At 38.3% G+C, this 20,779-nt stretch overlaps 1 protein-coding gene across 1 annotated transcript in view; it reads right to left on the bottom strand.

Annotated features, from left to right (window-relative positions):
- Window positions 1-1,508: 1,508 nt before the first annotated feature.
- The window catches only part of arhgap42a (Rho GTPase activating protein 42a), a 480,518-nt gene continuing 461,247 nt past the window's right edge, over window positions 1,509-20,779 (bottom strand). Inside the window, exons 22-24 of the mRNA XM_078545811.1 lie at window positions 19,815-19,877; window positions 17,892-17,971; window positions 1,509-4,226 (exon numbers count right to left, since the gene is read on the bottom strand). Of these exons, the coding sequence (XP_078401937.1) occupies window positions 4,138-4,226; window positions 17,892-17,971; window positions 19,815-19,877 (232 nt within the window). The 3' untranslated portion in view covers window positions 1,509-4,137. The remainder of the gene's footprint in view (window positions 4,227-17,891; window positions 17,972-19,814; window positions 19,878-20,779) is intronic.

The following is a 20,779-nucleotide window of genomic DNA, read 5'->3' as shown; positions in this document are numbered from 1 at the left end:
GTGGGTTACTCCTCAAGTTTTGTTTGCACATCAGCCTTAATGCTCTTAATCTTTGGCCACCTGGTGCAGAGGGGTGAGCAAGCAGATCACAGGACCTCCTTGCTAGCCCCCTCCTGGGCCTGGCCAAGATGACCATTAACAGGCCCACACAGAGGGGGGTTATTCAATCCAGCTGCCTGCCCCTCCTCCTTGGTTATGTCCACACCTGGGAGTCCCTGGAGAGGGAGCACGCAGTGTGATCGGTACACTCGAGTCCTTCCGCGACCCGTGGGAGCTGCAGGGGCTGGAGTGCATCATCAGCTCCAGGAATGTTATTTTAATTTGATAACTTTCCTTTGTCACTTTTGTTTTAGTTGCAGTACTCCCCCTTTAAGAGGCTGTTAATTAGTTAACTTGGCCATTTGGTTTAGTTTTCTCAAAAGACTATAAAGAGTCACTTACTGAAACTATGTGGTAGTTTAATTAGGTTATATATGCTTGTAATGTACCTTCTTTTGCACAGATATTATTTGCAGGAGTTTGATAGGCTTGCAATGCCACTTCAGACAGCAGTTAAGACTGAACCATATTGGCGTTAGTAATGAACTTGTTTAAAAAGTTTCTGTTTATATAACATTTTCCTCTAAATTATCATAAAACAGATTGTCTACTAACTGTATGGCAGTTATCGCAAAATAAATAATCACCCCATCTCTAAATGATGAGCAGGATTTTAGGTCCTGTGGGCAGCCGTGCGCCCGACCTGACTGCATGGTGACATCGGGTGAGCGCGAGAGTTGGCAGCACACCCGCCAACAATTAAGAGGCCTATTAAGGCCCTTAATCAATTAATTTAAACCTAATTTTCGCTGCCCATCCAACCTTACAGCGGGCAAATCGGCCAGACGGCCTTTTGATTTTTTTAACAAACTTAATCTACAGGCGGAATGAGGTTTCCACAATTAAATAAAAAATAAATATAAATTATTGTGCAGAAGTTTTATTCTGTTGATATTATTGTGAGAGAGTCCCATGTCGGGACCTTTTCTCAGATTTTAAATCTTTATTTTTGACTTTAAAATTGTTCAGCTCCCTGAGGGGAGCCTTCAGTGCGCGCTCCCCCAGACATTGCGCTCACACTCCTCCAGCCTCCCACCCCGGCAGCACTGAGGTTCTCAGTGGGCCTTTCACACTGGCTGGCCGTTAATTGGCCAGCCAGTGTGAAATCGCGGTCGGGGGATGATCGCGGGCAGTAGACTGCTTCCTGGCTGCTCCCAGGCCCGCCCGTCGCGCCCACCCGACAACCCGAAAATCCTGCCCAAAGTGTATAATTCTTGTGATTTACAGGATGCCTTAAGTCCACGAGTTGTGTAACAGTGACTAATAAAAGCTTTGGCAAGGATACCAAAGGCTTAAAAGGAACAAATATACCTCTGTCAATATACTTAGTTTCTAAAATAACAACTTCATCATTTTTTGATAGCTAGGAGAACTTTGTATTTCATTCTTATTACAAAAATTCTTAAACGTAGTTCTATTCATTATTTGTATCAAGAACCATTAAAATGCTGACATTGGCATACCATCAATATTGAGCTACATGAAAATGGTGATATATTTTATACCACACAAGTTTTCAACACTAGTTTACATTCGTTAAATGTTACTAATTAATTATATGCTTAGAGATTTAGTTTAAGTCTTGTAATTTCTCTTTCACCCTATCTTGAACGCATTTTCATCAAAATATTTTTTGCATGGTGCTCAACAAAACTAGAGCTGACATTATCATTTAATATTTGATTTGGTGCTAGTATTATTACAGCATTTCAGCACTACTTACTTCAGTTTAGTATATTAGACCAATTGCTACCAAAACATTAAACTCCCCCAGCTTTAAAACAAAGGGCCTGGAATGAGAGGTGAGCCAAATTCCCCAGGCCCCATATTTTCCACTTACATTGAAATATAAATCTTATCAATGCAGAGTCTTGTCTCATTAGAAAATGGGGTCTTCTGGAATTGAAAATGGCATTCTAAATCTATTGTATCACTTGATATCCAATGGCCACAAAATGTAGTCATTATTTGTGAAAGACATAGGTCTGCTAATCTACTACGTAATCCCACATAAATATAATACATTATGCTACTGCATAAAATATCCTGTGACCACTGTGGCAATTAATATACATTGCTTCATGTAGTATGAGCATTCATATTATCCCAAAGTATATGAATTGGCCCAAAATCAGTTGGCTGTCAATTTCTCGTTCATAATATCATTCTTCAGTCTTTAAATACATGTCTAAGTTTTTTTAATACATTGTACTACAAGTACAAGCACTTTCAAAATGATAGCAAAATTGTATAAACTATATACCAAGCGATAGGTACAATCAGGTAATTTGAAACAAAGAATTTTGAATAAACAGAAAAAATTCAGTTGAACACCACTTGGCATTTTGTGACATATTAATAATTAAATACATTAAAACCAACTAAACTATTTGACAACATATACTTTAAACTATCAATGTAACCATTGAATGATATATAATATCTAGGAAAGGAAATCAACATTTAAAAAAGACACCAATACACCAGTGTACTGGAAAAAATAAAATTAGAGTAAAAAGTGCGGTTTATCCTCAAGGCTAGCACAATTTTCTCTCTGCCCTTTTCACAAAGTGTGGCAGTTATTTTTTTCTTTCAAAAAGTACTGAAATCTTGTGAGCACAATCATTTCCCCCCAAAAAATTATACTTCAAATTAAAATTACAGAAATAAAATATTTTTTGATTTGTAGCACAATTGTGAACAAGTCATACATATATAATATTTACATAAATATGTCAACATTATTTTGACCTAAGAGAAACTGAAATTGCCTGAAAGGTAATGCATAGATCTCTTATATGCAACAAATAGATCATAACAAAAACTGGACTGTTAGAACATTGGACATGCTGAGAGAAGCTTTTTGCAGATAACTGAAGATCAACACTACACTGGATGTTTGTATCTTATCACTACCTTAAATCTTTGGTGTCATTGGATTTATTAGTCCTCAAGTATTTTGGCATCACAACTACTTTGTTAACCAAAGTATGTTAAATTTACAATTCATACCTCTTCCCCAAATTCAACAGTGATGCTTTTACTTGAGTATTGAAATAGAGATATACTACTAGTTACCCACGCTAAAGTAACTGAGGACGTCTTTGAATAAATTAATCTTTTGAGCTTCAAGAAAAGCATCCAATAACTTGTTTGAGTGACATCTAACCAAAAATGATCACCAGCATCCTATACTCTACAGCAAAGGCCGAAGTCAAGGATACTTAAATGTTCATAAAATTCATTTTACAATGTGATCAATTAAGTTAATGGATTACTTATAATTAAAAATACAATTTGGGGATATTTAGTCTGGAAAAGCATCAGAAATTCTGCCCACAAGAAAATCATGCCAGCTAGGTTCAAATCACAGATGTAAATAAATGCAGAATTTGTGTAGCTACGATAATGTGGCAGCCTTTCATCTTGTAAGATGATGGTTTACGCTGTGGTGATCAATTCTGTGTGAGGCATTACACCTAGTGTGGCTCGGAACCCTCACTCTAGCATGGCAGTCTCTGCCATATTTATTGCAGAGGAAGACAGCGGGCTGAGATAATTCAATATGTATACATTTTCCTTTCTCCATCCAATGAGACATTTGCCAAACAAGTGCACAAAAATCCACAGCAAGGTAAAACTTCCATTGTTCATACAGTTCTAATATAGCCCATATCCAATACTTGGTACTTAAAACAGGGAGTCTTGAAATACAAATGTTACAACTTTATAAAATATATACGTATGTATTTATATATACTTAAATTTGATCACTTTTTCCATTTTCAATACTGCAAAATGAATTGTTGTCAATAACTATGGCTAATAAGATTAGTAATTTTTGTTAAAACAATTATTGATGTAGACCACAATCCTGTACTCCATACCATAAAAAGGCATATATTCTTCAGATGCAAATATTCCAACACTTCTGACTGCCTTACATCTGTTTAGCTGTGTTGGAATATTGCATTTTCAGTTTGTAACATTTTGTTCACCATGGATACCATGGAGATTTTCTAGTCTTGCCAGCAGTTATCAAAGAAAGGCAACATAATTTGCAGGTATCAGTCCAGTTTTGCCTTCATATGTTCCCTGTAGCCAGCCTGGTTCCACTGATGCATGTACTAGAATAAACAGAATGAAAATGATTTAATCATCATTAAAATATACTGCATTTTAACATTAAACTTTTATTGCTGTTGAATCTAAGAGCTGAAGGCAACTTAAGCATTTCCAAAAACAAGCTTGTTTACTGTCAGTGCTTTTGTGTTACTGATATTCTACGAGAGCAATATGATAGTTTAGACATACAAAGTTCAAATAACCATGTAAAGGAAAATTCAAATCCACATAATGAAAAAAAACTGCTGGTATTCCCACAAATAGAATTGGCCTCAAAAGCAAAACTCACTCACTCACTTTTCCAGAACTGCTTTATCCAATTCAGGGTCGCATGGAGTTGGAACCTTTCCTGACAGGCAATGGGCACTAGACGGGGTACACCCAGTCCATCACAGGGCACACACTCACATGCGTACACACAAAGACACACACACACGAAGGGGCAATTTAACCATAGCCAATCTACCTAACCAGCATGTCTGTGGATGGTGGGAGGATCCCATGAATGAATTTAATAAAAAACCGAAGCACCCGGCAGAAACCCACTCGGACACGGGGAGAATGTGCAAACTCCACACAAACAGACACCCAAGGTCAGAATTGAATGCGGATCTGTGGACCTGTGAAACAGCAGTGCTAAGTACTGCGCTACTATGCCACCCAAAAGCAGAACTGAATGGATTTTAAAAATATGCATAAACCAATGTCTGGTGTTGAGGACTATATATGGAGCACCTTCACCCTGTCCTAATATTTACCGTAATTCATTCTTTTCCTGAATTTCAAAACAGGAGCTCCTTATTTTCCTCAGTATTCCATTTTTCCTACAATGTGCATGCTTTAAAAACCCAAACTTGGTGGCACTCTGTATTTTGGGCCTTTGCCCATGATCTTTCTAAAACCAGAAACTTTTTCTAACAAGTAGACAAAATTCAAAATCCTAGTTATTTACTTGAAGAATCAAGTCACAAGATTCCATGATTTAAAACAGAAAACAATTTACCATACAAAAGTCAACAAAGCAAACACAAAATACTATCTATCCTATACTCTAACATCTAGAATTAACATGAGTTAAAATGAATTACCAGGCAAATATAAACTATGAATTGCACGTTAAATGGCAGAAATGACTAAGACATCTTTCGAATTGGCTCAGCAGTCCACTCAGAATTTGGTGATCACAATCAGTCATAAAGTTCTTCAAACACTGTCTTCTTCACAAGGAATTTCAGCTCCTCTCCTTCTAAGAGCCAGTCTGATCAACAGACGAGAGCAGCACACAACTAAACTGAGTTCCCTGGGCATGGTCTTCACCACATATGGCACATGTCTGCAGAACCTGCTCAATTCAGTCTGGATGGGGTAGACCCACCAATGCTATCTTCCAGTAACAGAAACAGCTACAGCAACTTGTTCTTAGCTTCTGTATCTGGGCTGCCTTCTTCAGCTTGCCCGTTATGCACCAGTGGACTCATTAACTGCTACTGCTCAGCTTTGGCTGATCTATGTCCTTATATATCTTTTAACCAGGGTCAATTTGCTCAGAAGGTTTGATTCCTAAACTTCAATTTGGTTTTTGTTTCCTCAGGATTGGGAGGGTCAGTTTCCTTTCTATGTTTACCTGTTCTGTTTCCCTTTTCAGTTCAGTATCTGTTTTAGTTATTGTCTGCCTTAAAAAATACAAGTTCAATTTAAAGACACAGATTCCGTCACACGTGGAAACCCACTGCCTGCAAGTTCCCCTCCAAGTTACACATCATCCCAACTAGGGAATATATCACCACTTCTTTCACCTTCTCTGGGTCAAAATGATGGACCCCCAACAGAACAGCACACTGAGCATACCTACATCATAAGTACTGCAGCAGTTCAAGAAGGTGGCTCACCATCATCTTCTCAAAGACAATTAGGGATTGGAAATAAATGTTGGCCTTGCAACTGACACCCACATTCCAAAAATGGTTTTGTTACCCTCAACCTTCCCTGTTCTAACGAGATCACCAGCTTTTCTCATCTTTCCATTTAACTGAAGTTCCTCTATTAATGTTACCCTCAACCTTCCCTGTTCTAACGAGATCACCAGCTTTTCTCATCTTTCCATTTAACTGAAGTTCCACATCCCTTTCTCACTGTTTAACTCAGTACTTTTCTTATTTGTCACTCCTGCTCTAATTACTTAAGTTATTTTGGTATTCCCTTCACCTGGTGCTTCTATATCAAGGTTTGTGAATGGAACTCAGCTTAAAGATAAAAAAGAAGGGTCAGGGCAACCATTTTTACTGTTGTATCTGACTGAGGTCTCCATTTTTAGTTTAAGGTCATTTTTATCATACTATTTATCCTTTCCACTAGGCATTGGTTTTCCTTCATTATCGAAGATGGTTGTTTTTTGCACTCATAGAGTCATTCTAATGTGTCATTCTAATGTGGCTGTGGAGCCCAATTACAGACCTGCATGGCTTTCCACAGCGCAGGCAAGGATGAATTGTTTGATTTTGTTTGGAATTCCTGGTCTTTCTAGCTTGCCTTCTGTCCTTAGCTGTCTATTATTTGCAGTTTGAAGGAAGCAACGCCACTACTTGTGATCACTCCCCAGGTAGTTCTTCCTTGTGCATTTTCTCCAAGTCCATGATGGACATGCCACATTCCCTGAGTTCCGGAAACTTAATCTCGATCAAACTTGCATGCTGTGTCCAAATTTAAGTTACAAGTAAATGAATGCCTTAGGGATTTTATCAGTCCTATGATGAGTGCTCACACTTCAGACATCTCTGCTCTCTGAGCTGAACCCCGCAGGAGAAGTGGGCCCAGCCGCCATTTTAAGTTGGCCCACCCAGCGTGATGCCCGGCGGGATTCCCCAAATGTGAGAGTGCGCTCTTTCGTGCATGCACACGAAACAGCGCACATCTCCCTGAGGCTAAGTGCTGCCTCAGGGAGATCGCTGAAGGTTATACAAACATTAAAAATAGAAAAAAAAAATCCTTAACATGTCCCCCTCATGTGACAATGTCACACAAGATGGGACATGTTAATAAATTTCACTAAAACTTTATTCAACTTTTTTAAACCCTACATGAAACCTCATCCCGCCGGTGGATGAGGTTTCATGTTTTTTCTATTTGCTGCCGGGGCTCCTGGCCTGCCCGCCAACCTTAAGGTTCGACGGGCAGGTCCTTTAATTGTTTTAATGATCCTGTCAATGGCCTCAATTGGCCATTGACAGGTCGGCGGGCCCGCAGCTGATTTTGCTGCGGGCCTGCCTTCCTGAACATTTAAATGGGGTGGGATGACATTGGGGGTTCCCCCCGACGTCACCATGCATCATTTTGCGTGTCGGCGAGCAGGGGGCGGGGCAAAATTCAGCCCAACAAGTTTTGTTGTATGTTTGATACCTCATTTCCTCCACTATCTATATCTTAAACGGGCAACTCTGAGCTTGCTATGGCAATTCTATTTGCCACGTTGCTGTTAATACAGTGTCGTAAAGATATTAATGTGTATAATGTTATTGGAAATTATTTTAAATTGGACTTGTAATTGTGTCTGTGGGTGAGATTGTGTGTCTTAATTGGATTAAAGCCAGCTAGTTTGAATGCTTTGATGTATAGTAGTTTTGAGATGTTAAACAGTAAGGTAAAGGTACATTTGCATTTTGTTGAATAAACCATTCAAAGACTGGGGGTGAAATCTTGCACCTAGCTAGGAAACACCAAGCAATATGTTTATATTACTAATAAAATTGGTACTATGAAAGGGGTTTTATTATTAGAAGAGGTGGAGTTCAAAGGGCCTGGTGATACAATGAGAATTTGCATTCAAAGGGAAGGCTAGGTATATACAGAAAAGAGTTTTGCAAGTGAGTCAGAGGCATGTAATATCTAAGTAGCCTGTAAGCCCTACCATTGTGTCTGCGAAGGAACAAATTGAAAGGAACCTAATTTTAAATTCGTAAGATAAAATGTGCTTTGCCTGGTGTCTGTTTAAGTCTATGGGTTATTGTTGCCTTGGAGAAGATTACTTGGGAGTGATTAATTTGGGGATTTGTTTAAAAGTTATTATGGTAGTAATTTGTAGACATGCGCATGTGTTTAAATTTGTTATCAAATTAATAAATGTTTAATTTAATTTATATAAAAAACCTTTTGAGGCTTGGTGGGTTTTATTCCTAAATTCAGAGCTGCATCTCAAACGTACCAATTGAAAATAGGTTGTGACAGTTGTTTAAAGTTTCCCTCTAGGATTTTAAATAACTCAGCCTTTACCGACTGCTGTGTCATAACAATTGAGGGCTCTTGGCAGGGTAATATTTGTAATTCCTTGATTGGTTTGGAATTGGTGAATCTTAAGGTTACGACTATGAGAAGCACTTTGTATTCAGGAGTTGGTGAGGTTTTTTTTCGAAGCGGTGAGACTGCAAGATAACTTTGGCAATTGCTAAGACTTGTCTGGGAGTAAAAGATATAACTCTGATTGAGTTGCAAGAGTAAGTTAACAGAGTTGGCAGATAAGTTAAAATTGGGGTTACCTGCGGGGGTTAGGAAATCAGATATAATTAAAAGCATAGCACAGCATCCACAGTTGGAAGTGAAACCTGACACTAGTGAGTCACAGCTGGAGGTAGTGAGACTTCAGCTTGAAATGAAGAATCTTGAATTTGAACAAGCAAAGGAACTGAAAAAAACTTGAATTAGAAGCAAATGAAAGAGAAATGGTTTTTAAAAGGGAGCAAGCAGAAAGGTAGGGGAAAGAAAGGAAGCTGGAACTGGAATTTCAGGCAGGGGAGAAAGAGAGAGAAAGAGAATACTGCTTAAAAGGCGGGAAGTTAAAAAAATCAAATTCTGAGGAGAGTTCTGATGACAAAAAAACATTTAACCTAAAACCCAGTGTGGAGATGTTTAGATTTGTATAAGCTCTTCAAAATTTGAGGAAAAAGATGTTGAAATGTTCTTTATTTCATTTGAGAAGATAGCTAAACAGGTGAAATGGCCACAGGAGTACTGGATGTTATTATTGCAGTCTAAGTAGATGGGCAGAGTGCATGAGGTATATGCTTCATTGTCTGAAGAAGTATCAGTGAATTATGAAGTGGTGATGAAGGCTATTTTGAGCACACATGAGTTGGTTTCTGAAGCATACAGACAGAAATTTAGGAATATGAGAAAACAGCCTGGGCAATCTTCATTGAGTTTGAGAGAGTAAAACAAAGTAATTTTGACCGGTGGATACGGGTGTTAAAAATAAAGACAACATATGCAGCTCTTAGTGAAGTAATTCTTTTGGAAGAATTTAAAGACTCAATCCCTTCGGTAGTGAGAACTCATGTGGAGGAACAGATGGTTCTACTTGTAAGGCAAGCGGCAGAGATAGCTGATGATTATGAGTTAGTTCATAGAGATAAACCTTTTGTTTGTCACCCTTTCAAATCGGAAAAGGATAGAAAGTGGGAAGGCAAAAGGAAGGTAGGTAGTCAGGGAAGAGGAGTGGCTGGGAATTCCCAGGAAGTTTTTTCTCAGAATAAAAAGGAAGGTGCTGAGGAAGTGACACTCGAAAATTGAGGTGTTTTCATTGTAATAAAGTTGGACACACAAAGTCAGTGTGTTGGAAATTACTGGGAAAATCTGTTGGAATTATTGGGGTACAGAAAAGTTCTGGAAGTAAAAGTACTGTGGGTTCTGAGGTTCAAGCACAGGAAAAACCAATGGTCTGTGCACAGGTAAAATAGGGAGAATCAACGATAAGTGAAGAAGTGAGAATGTGTTCACAATTTACCTAAGAGAATTGTGAGGAACAGGTTGCAGAAATGTTTAAAGATTTTGTGTGTGAAGGGACAGTCTTTCCATGTGTACAGGGTGGAGTAGGTAAAGATGTTAAAATTTTAAGAAACACAGGGGCCAGTCAATCTTTAATGTTGTGGGATAATGATATTTGCTGTTCAGAGGGAGTATTGCAGGAGCAGGTGATAATAAGTGGGGTTCATCGAGATACCAAATCTATTCCATTGTGGAAGGTAAATTTAATGAGCAAATGGAGTACAGGTAAAGTTATAGCTAGGATAGTGGAAAATTGCCCATTGCAGGGGTTCAATTTATTCTGGGCAATGATATAGCTGGATCACAAATGTGGGTGATGCCTAGGGTAGTTGAGCAGCTTGTAGAAGTGTTTTCAACAGAGGTGTTACAGAAGGAGCATCCTGAATTGTTTCTAGATTGTGTGGTGATGAGATCTCAGGCTCATAGGTTCAAACAAGAAAAAACAAGAAGGGCAGGCAGTTCAAAGGCAAGAATAAGGTGTTGAAATCCAATTAGCTGGCACTGTATTTGATAACATTGTTCAAGAGGAAGGAATACAGGGCAATTCAGCTTAAGTGTTTCACTCAAGGAGGTTAGTGGAGTTGCAGAAAAAATGATTTGCAATTAAAGCAGTTATATCAGAAAACTTATTCAGAAACAGAAGCAAAATGTATTCCAGTATGTTATTACCTCAAGGGAGATACTTTAATGAGAAAATGGAGGCCGGATCATGTCTCAGCAAATGAAAGCTGAAGTGCATCAGATTGTTATCCCATTAGAGTATAGAAATGGCATTCTGAGGATTGCTCATGAAATTCCAATGGGGGGACATTTAGGAATTAGGAAAACACAGGAAAAGATACAGAGGTATTTCCTTTTTGGCCAGGTTTGCATAGGGATGTAGTCAAATTCTGTAGAACCTGTCATACATGCCAAGTAACAGGAAAACCACAAGCAGTGATTAAGCTGGCACCCTTAATCCTAATACCAGCATTTGAAGAACCTTTCACTAGGGTCATGGTATACAATATACATGGTTAATTGTATAGGACCCCTCCCTAAGACTAAAAGTGGAAATCAGTATTTATTAACAATAATGGATGTGTCTACTAGGTTTCCTGAAGCGATACCTTTAAGAAATATTACAACTAAGAAGATTGTGGAGGAGTCAATTAAATCTTTTACAAGATATGATTTACCTAAGCAAGTACAATCAAATCAGGGGTCAAATTTCATGTCACAGCTGTTCATGGAAGTAATGACCAGTTTGGGGATAAAACAATTTAAGTCAACAGTTTATCATCCCGAGTCACAAGGAGCTTTGGAAAGATGGCATCAAACTTTAAAAAAAATGATGAGAGCGTACTGTCAGGATTATCCACAGGCTTGGGATACAGGAATTCCATTTTTGTTATTTGCTATTAGAGATGCTCTTAATGCATCAACTGGTTTTAGCCCTTTTGAACCAGTTTATGGTCATGAGGTAAGGGGACCACTGAAATTAATTAATGAGAAATTGGTGCGTCAAAATTCAGAAACTAGTCTCCTGGATTATGTATCAAATTTCAGGGTAAGATCGAATAGAGCATATGAGTTGGCTAGGGAATAGTTAAAGACATGACAGCGAGTAATGAAAGTGAAGGCAGATAAGAAAGCTAAATTTGCAGTTTTGTTTCTGGAGAGGAAGTACTAGTTTTGTTACCAGTACTAGGTGATTCATTAAATGCAAGATTTAGTGAGCCTTAAGGATTGAAGAGAAATTGAGTGAAGTTAGTTACCTAATAAATACTCCAGATAGAAGAAAGAAGAAGAGGGTGTGTCATGTAAACATGCTTAAAAGGTACTTTGAAAAGGGAAGATGAACAAAATGAGGTATTAGTGATGGTGGATGATGAGAAAGAGATAGAAGTGCAGCACTCTGAAACTGATTTTCCTCTAATCAAATTGGATAATGAGGGGGTGCTTAAAAATTTAAATGTAATATTGAGTTACCTTCCAAGCAAATGTCAAAGTGATTTGGAAAAGCTATTGCAGTCACACAAATCTATTTATGGGAATAAACTGGGAAAGACACATTTAGCTATACATGATGTCACTGTACAGGTTTCATCTTCAATAAGGCAACATTCTTATAGATTAAATCTGTCAAGGTTATCACAAGTATTAAAAGAAATTGATTTCATGCTTCAAAATGATATCATTGAGTCTAGTTGCAGTAATTGGAGTTCGCCTATTGTGCTGGTACCAAAACCGGATGGAACACAAAGACTGGGTGTGGACTGCCGAAAGGCAAACGTGGTGACAAAAGCGGATTCATATATTATACCACAATTAGAAGATTGCATTGAGAAAGTGCGACAATCAAAATTTATCACAATGATTGACTTGCTAAAAGGATACTGGCAAGTACCATTGACGGAAAGAGCAAAGGAGATATCTGTTTTTGTAATGCCAAGTGGACTACATCTGGTTAAAGTCATGTCATTTGGTATGAAGAATGTACCTGCAACATTTCAAAGACTGACAAACAAAGTAATTGCAGGTCTAAGCAATTATGCTGCTTATATTGATCTAATAGCTTTCAGTCCTATGTGGGAGGCGCATTTACAAGAAGCTAATTTGGTGATGAACTTGGCTAAAAGTGAATACAAAAGCGCAAGTTATATATCCAGGCCATACCATTGGACATGTAAGGTGGCTCCGGGTAAAAGTCAATGCTATCATGGATTTCCCGGTGCCTACAACAAAATGGGAAGTTTTCAGATTTCTGGGCATGAGCGGGTTTTACTGGAAATTTGTACCAAATTTTAGTAGTGTGGTTGCTCCACTGACTGAACTATTAAAAAGGAACAAGAAGTTTCAATGGACACTGGAGTGTCAGAAGTCATTTGATAGTTTAAAAACTGTATTAACTACAACACCAGTTTTGGCAGTATCCAATTATGCCAAGCAATTCAAGTTGGCTGTTGACGCAAGCGATACAGGCATTGGGGCTGTGCTGTTACAAGAAGATGAAACTGGAATTGAAAAATCGATAGGGTATTTTTCACGGAAGCTGAATATACAACAGAGAAGATATTCAAAGATCGAAAAAGAGACCTTGGGTTTGGTTTTAGCATTGCAGCATTTTGAAATTTATGTGGCCAATAATTCATCAGAAACAATTGTTTATTCAGACGACAATCCTTTGAAACCTTTGGACATATTTCGAGGCAAAAATGCAAGACTTTTCAGGTGGAGTCTATTATAACAACCATTTAATCCACAGATTATACATGTTGCTGGTGGAGAGGATCTGTTCGCAGATGCGTTATCAAGAGTTTGAAGATTAAAGGAGCACTGGACATTTTAAAAAAACCTGGACACTGAACTGGAGTGATTTCTATTGATGCCAAGGACTTGTGTATATATATATTGTTATGTTAATGGATGCATCTGTTGTGTAATAAGTATAGCAGATAGTGTGAGATAGGCTATTAAAAAATGAAGCTATCATTTAGAATTATGACGGTTCATTTCTCGATAGGGAGGGGGAATATCATGAAGATATTAACGTATATAATGTTATTGGGAATTATTTTAAATTGGGTTTGTAGTAGAGTCTACGGTCTATGGGTGAGAGTGTGTGTCTTAACTGGATTAAAGCCAGCTAGTCTGGATGCTTTGATGTATAGAGGTTTTGAGATATTAAACAGTAAGGTAAAGGGTACATTTGAATTTTGTTGAATAAACCATTCAAAGACCGGGGGTGAAATCTTGCACCTAGCTAGGAGACACCAAGCAATATGTTTATATTACTAATAAAATTGGTACTATGAAAGGAGTTTTATTGTTAGAAGAGGTGGGTTTCAAAGGGCCTGGTGATACAATGAGAATTTGCATTCAAAGGGAAGGCTAGGTATATACAAAAAAAAAGTTTCGTGTGTGAGTCAGAGGCATGTAATACCTAAGCAGCCTGTAAGCCCTATCACTGTGTCTGCGAAGGAACAAATTGAAAGGAACCTCATTTTGAATTTGTAAGATAAAATGTGCTTTGCCTGGTGCCTGTTTAAGTCTATGGGTTATTATTGCCTTGGAGAAGATTACCTGGGAGTGATTAATTTGGGGATTTGTTTAAAGGTTATTGTGGTAATAATTTGTAGACTTGTGTATTTGTTCAAATTTATTGTCAAATTAATTAATGTTTAATTTAATTTATATAAAAAACCTTTTGAGGCTTGGTGGGTTTTATTCCTGAATTCAGAGCTGCATTTCAAACATACCAATTGAAAATAGGTTATGACAGTTGTTTAAAGTTTTCCTCTGGGATTTTAAATAACTCAGCCTTTACCCTGCTGTGTCATAACAATAGGCATTTCTGGAGATTGTGCTTCCAAGATAGGTAAAGTTATCTACAGCCTTCAGAGCTGCGTTATAAATAGCTATAATAGGTGGGGTATAGTCAGGATTTGGTAGTGGAGTTGGTGAAGTATGTCTGTCTTCCTGAACTTGATGGTTAGCCCATAATCATCAGCTGCTTCTGAAAAACAATCCATAATCCACTGAAGGCCATGCTCAGTGTGATACGAGGGCACAATTATCAGCAAACAGCAATTCCCGTATCATCATCTCTGATATCTTGGGTGAGCATTTCACTTGTCTTAGGTTGAAGAGATTGCCTCTGTTCTGAATTGAATATTCCATCAACATTTCCATCAAGTGCTCAAGAGAACATGGCAGCAAAGAATATAATTGAAGAGCACAGGGGCCATGACACACCCTGGCTTCAGTGTTTTGTCAAAGTGGTAATGTATGCGCCACAGTCAGAAACTCTGGCCATCATTCCATCATGAAACTGCTAAATCAGATTTACAGCTCTATCAGGACATCTACATTTAGCTAAGACTTTCTGTAAGGTCTCTCTGTTTACTATGTTGAAGGCCTTCACCAGGTCAACAAAGACACTATCTGCTGTTTGCAGTAATTTTCTTATATTTGCCGAAGAGTGAAGATTATGCCGCGAGTGTCTCTGCCTTTTCTGAACCCACTTTGAGTTTCTGGCAATACACGTTCTACTATGTGTCTTACCAGTCTATTGAGTAGAGCTTTTGCTAGAGTTTTACCAGCTACCACAAGCGACGAGATTCTTCTGTGGTTGTCACATACAAATTTTTGTCCTTTTCTATTGTACATATGAACAATTACAGCATCCTTGAACTCCTGGGGAACAGTTTGTTGATCCTAAATTCTTTGTGAGTTGTATGAGTTTAATGGCTAGCTGAGGTCCTTTTTACCACACTATTTCCATTAGGACCTTGAATCTAATCAGGTTCAGATGCAGTCCATCTTGTTGATACAGCCCACTCTTGCCCCAATACTTGCCCATGTCCCATGAAATGGAAACTCTCCTTCCCACACCATTTCTTTAGTCATGAATTCACATTCCTGATTTGTTTGTCTTTATTCTAATGAACAGACGGTTTGGGTACTAATTCTAAGATTACAAGTCTTGGGGTCCTGTTTCTTAGTTTAGCTGCTCGCTCCTGATATTCCTTCAGCAGTTTTGTTCATTCTGTGCAATTATAATTACAGCATAAGCACTGATGGGTAAAGTATTTCCCTTCTCTTGTTCAATGTTCCCTCTAATTTCTATTTGTTGTGTACAACCTGCTTGTTGTACTGTGCAGTTCTTTTTCGATTGCACACAACTTAAAGGGAACATTACCTGCTCATGACCTGTCCCATGTGGCACATTCTCAATTGTTTCACAGCCACACACCCATGCAGCTGAGAGGGAGGACTGGAATTGTTTATGCTTAAGGAGGAAGCCTTCTTTGGTGCACCAGTTTGTTGAAAATCATGTCCCTTTAAATAACCAAAACATTTGTTGGAATCCAGAGGGACTACTTGTTTCAGATCTGGCTGTTCATCTGAATCAGAAGGTTATGACTGCACAAGATAATGAAGGGTTGGGCCTGTTCAACCAACATGGGGACAATTGTTGGGCTGTTCCCAGCTGAAGTCCAGTGTTTTTAGGATATTTGATGCGTTTTGAAGCCAATGCACAAAAATGTTTTTCCACTAACCAGTAATTCAGGTAAGGATAGATGTGTGACTTTTGCTTTGCAGGAAAACAGCCTACTTTTGATAAGCATAAGTTAAACACTCTGGTTATACTGAACAGCAGTATGTGGTTCAGTTGGTAGCACTCTCAGCAGAGTCACTAGGCTGCAGGTCAAGACCCACTACTGACTTGAGTATTGAGAGAATTATTTTGGAAAAAATGTTAAAAATGGATGTTAAAGATCCCAGAAATTTTCAGACAACAGCAGGTAATGTTACTCCCTTAACCATATCTGGTCATTCATTGGCTTGTAGCTCGTGGGGCGTTGCAGTGCACACATCTGAGTACATAACAACTGTGACAACATTTCAAAAGTAACCCACTGGTTGGCAAAGCACTTTCGATGTTCCAAGGATATAAAAAGCACTAATTCTGTCTTTCCTTTTATATTGATAAGATATATCTCTCAAAGTGATATTCTACATATGCATCTTGGTTGTTGAGATCAACTATGTGATACTATCTAAATAATCTGAGGGAGGGTAACCATCTTGAACTCTTCTTAAATATAGGAGTTCAAGAGTCTGAGAATTTAGATCAATCTGAATACCTGTGCTTTTGGGAACATAAGTCAATGCAAATACATTCATGGGGTTTGCTATCAGTGTAATACATGAGAGTATAGCAAAGACTTTCTCAAGAATTCTTTCAGTCAATGTTTTGTTTTTGAAGTAGCAGAATGAGACTGATGCTTTTGATGGGAACATGTAGTTATGGAACATCTCTTGCTCTCGTGCTTTGATACTTACCTGGAACTATATTTGAGCTTAACACAAGTTTTCTACTTCAGTATGAAGATGAAAAACACTTTGACCACTAGCACAACTGAACCAACATTGGACTGATTACTGAACATTAGCCTGCATGGGTTAGTGACTAACGCTGTAGAACATTAACACCATGCAAACTGCCATAAAATACTAATTGACCACAAAATCCTTTTTGAAGCATTGCTGAGAGTTGACATTGGATTCCGTACCTGATCTGAAGCTGGTGATATTTTTCAGTGCCGAATTGGAACTCAAGGTTTTGTTATGGCTGGAGGAATTAAGCTTGGATATACTTTCATTCAATGTAGCGTTTATTAAAATGGCTGTATCATGCTGTCATGTAGAGTTTCATAATTAAAATAAAAGACAGCAAAAACAGGTTGCAAATATCAGTCACTGGAAAGGTTAAAATCAATAATTTGAACTGGAAGCTGGCATTGACCAGAAGTCAAAGAGCAGTTAACCACGGCTGAGCCAACTAAGTTGGCGCATCAATTCAGGAATGCAACAAACATTTGTTGGGGCCTGGTATTTATAAAACTTCACCAGAAGTTAATAAGCTTGCAAACCTTTGTTTCTAGATTATTTTCAGAGCATAAAAAAGTCCTAAACTGAGCAAATAGACCCAAGCAACCAAGAAATGATGTAAATGTGCAGGGTCACGGCGAAACTGAGTCACACTAAAAGAGACCACACTAAAAGAGATTGGCCTGGAATAAGACCTTGCAGACCGCACAGATCACATGATCAAGATGGTTTATAGAGATGAAATTCCAAATCAATTGCTTTTTGCCCCCACTCCTAATGAGATGATGCAAACTCTTAATTGTATGTGAAGATTAGATGAATATGGAACAATTTATAAATCTGAATATATAACATGCATTTGAAAATATAACCTGTGTTTCCAAATAGATCTAAAATTGAAGTTGTATTTGAACAGTTAATGATATAGCACTTGTTACAACAAGAATTCTAATATAAATATTCTTAGTACTCACCATTAGTAAACATTGCCCCCTGTGGGAAAGAAAGCTCGTGACTGTGCTCTGCTTTACATGCATACATAGCTTTGGCTTGGCTGTTTCAAAAAAATAACATCAATCATAAAGCACTTGTAGTACAATTACTAGTGGATCATTTCCTTATAATTCTTGTTAATAAGATAGCTATGAGAAGTAAATATAATACACAACCAATCCTATGGTGCTTTCTTAAGTAAAATACACCATCTCATGACATACTGTTACAATTTTTTAAAAACAAATTTGAATTATTCGAATGCCAATTTGTTAAATGCAATTATGGTCTGGAGCCTATCTCAAGTAGGTTTGCATGCGTCTTCTGCTGCATACTACGTACAGACTATTAGTGAAGCTTTGAGTTTGATGGATGATCAGTGATAACCTTCAAATACTGAAACCCTTCACTCAGAAGTGATGGCAATGCCTTACAGGTCTCACAAATGCTGTAAATCATGAGGCCATGGGAGCTTCAGGTTTTTCTTCCTGAAAACAGTCAATTTTACAGAAGTGTTTAAATAATCAGCTAATGGCTAATAATATATGTGGACACAAGAGTATTTCCAAATATGGACTGCTACAAAGGCTTTGATTTTTTAAATGTCATTCTCACTTCAAGTAAAAATCAATCTATATACTTAATTTGCCTCAGTTGGTTCAAAAATATCACAACTTCCCTATGTTGATGGCATTATATGCTATTATATAAGTAATATAATATTCATCTCTGCAGTTACAAGCATTAATCCTAACATTACTGAGTTGAAATGTAGAGCTTATCAACATTTGGTGAATCTTAGTTGTGAGCTGGCCATATGAGCAAGCTGCAAGCAAAGGTTAGCTTCCACCAAGATTTGGCATATCCACCTCTGAGTGGAAATTCATCTTTTTTGTACAATTGGTTATCTTTCAGCTTACGTATTTAGCAAAATATGCTATCAGATGTCAGCAATGTAAAGGCATTACACGTGTGATCAAGCCTGCTTGTTATTTGCTGAGAACCAACTAATTGACTGGAGTGTAACATAAGAAACAGTTAGCTGCTGATTTTAGTCAGTTTAAAGACAGTGGGTCTGAAATTGCTGGAATTTCCAGCTGTCACTGTGCCCTGAAGTTGACTTTGCCCCAAAAGAGAAAGATGCTAATGCTCAAATAGCAAGTGCAAATGACCTGCACCTGTAACCTCACCTGCACCCACATCTCTACCCCGATGAAGCCAGGTCACAGCTCTTACAGAGTGAAGTTGTGACTGACAAATGGAAGAAAGAGAAGGATGGCAATGAAGGATGGAGGGAATGGAGTACAAGTTGTGAGTAGTGCTTCAGGGGTTGAGGGGTATTAATTGAACAAAAGTGGGAAAGGAGAGTGCCAGCAATAACCTGGGGCGAGATAAATTAATGTTATGGCAGCGTAGACTGGGGGCAAACAGGAGAAAAGCTAACAGCTTGAATTGATGGGATGGGTGGAAGTTAAAAATACCAACTTGAATGGGGGAGGGGGTGGGTGGTGGTGGTAACAGGGAAACAGAACTAGCTTGAATGTAGGATAGAAGTAGAATTCCAATTTGGAAATTGGTCAGATGTATGTCAGGTAAATTGGGTGGGGGCGAATGCGAGAGAGAGAGAAAAGTGTTACTATAAACTGGGAGGATTGGAGGATCAGAATATCTTTGTTAAAAGGTGGGGAGTTGGATGAGTTAGTGTTTCTGTGAACTGGGTCCAGAGGGGTAGGGTGCCTCAATGAATTAGATTGGGGGTGAAGGGTTAATCAATATTGGTGTCTAAAAGTATTTTAATAAGGAGTCATATGATTAACTGTGGCCATAGCATGCAAGCAAGTGAACCTCAATTATTCCATTTGAACTTTAAAAATGACAATGAACATATAAAGTTAGGTTCTTACCGTTTAGAGGAAATTTGTTTCGGAGTACCAATATTTTCAAACAACTGAGCTCTGGAGGCAACCCTGGACAGGGGGTAAATAATTTAAGAAATCAAGATAAGTAGAAAGGATGGCCTTTTGATATCACTAATTTAATTAGAATTCACCCTTTTTATATGATGTTAATGCATTAAAGTTCATAATAAACCATTAAAAGTAGACATGCCCCTTGATATAAGAGGACCAATAACATTTATTAGTCTAATAAACAGAATAATCTGAACAAATAAAAGCTTGGGATATAAAGTATTTTCTGTAATTCCCCTTCTTTCAATTTAAAAAAAGTACATCTACCTGTTAGGGGACCTCTCTATATTTTCACCTTGCACGGAGGTCTGCTATTTTCTGTCTTTACTCTTCCCCTCTCACTCACTTGTTCCTCCATCCAGCCCATCCCCTTTCAGCCCCTCAGCCCGAGAGTGCCTCTACATCAGAATGAAATTCTAACTTAAGCCATTGTGGATGCTGCTCCACTAAGCTTTGTTACTGCAGTAAATTAGGACAAAAATATGCTATCAAACAGGAACACTCATCAATGGTAAGAAATTATACAGTGCTGTTAGGGAGGGAGTTCCAGGATTTTGACCCAGCAAAGGAACGGCTATATAGTTCTAAGTGAAGATGGTGTGTGGCTTGGAGGGGAACTTGCAGGTGGTGGTGTTCCCATGCATCTATTGCCCTTGTCTTTCTAGGTGGTAGAGCTCGCAGGTTTGGAAAGTGCTGTCAAAGGAGCCTTGGTGAGTTGCTGCAGTGCATCTTGTAGATGGCACATACTGCTGCCACTGTGCGTTGGTGGTGGGGAGAGTGGATGCTGAAGGTGGTGGATGGGGTGTCAATGAAGCAGGCTCCTTTGTCCTGGATGGTGTTGAGCTTCTTGAGTGTTGTTGGACTGTACTCGTCCAGGCAAGTGGACAGTATTCCATCAC

The sequence above is a fragment of the Cetorhinus maximus genome, chromosome 7, assembly GCF_964194155.1.
Source record: "Cetorhinus maximus chromosome 7, sCetMax3.hap1.1, whole genome shotgun sequence".
NCBI lineage: Eukaryota > Metazoa > Chordata > Chondrichthyes > Lamniformes > Cetorhinidae > Cetorhinus > Cetorhinus maximus.
Note: the sequence above shows the minus strand (reverse complement) of the source record. Positions and strands in the feature narration are given on the sequence as shown.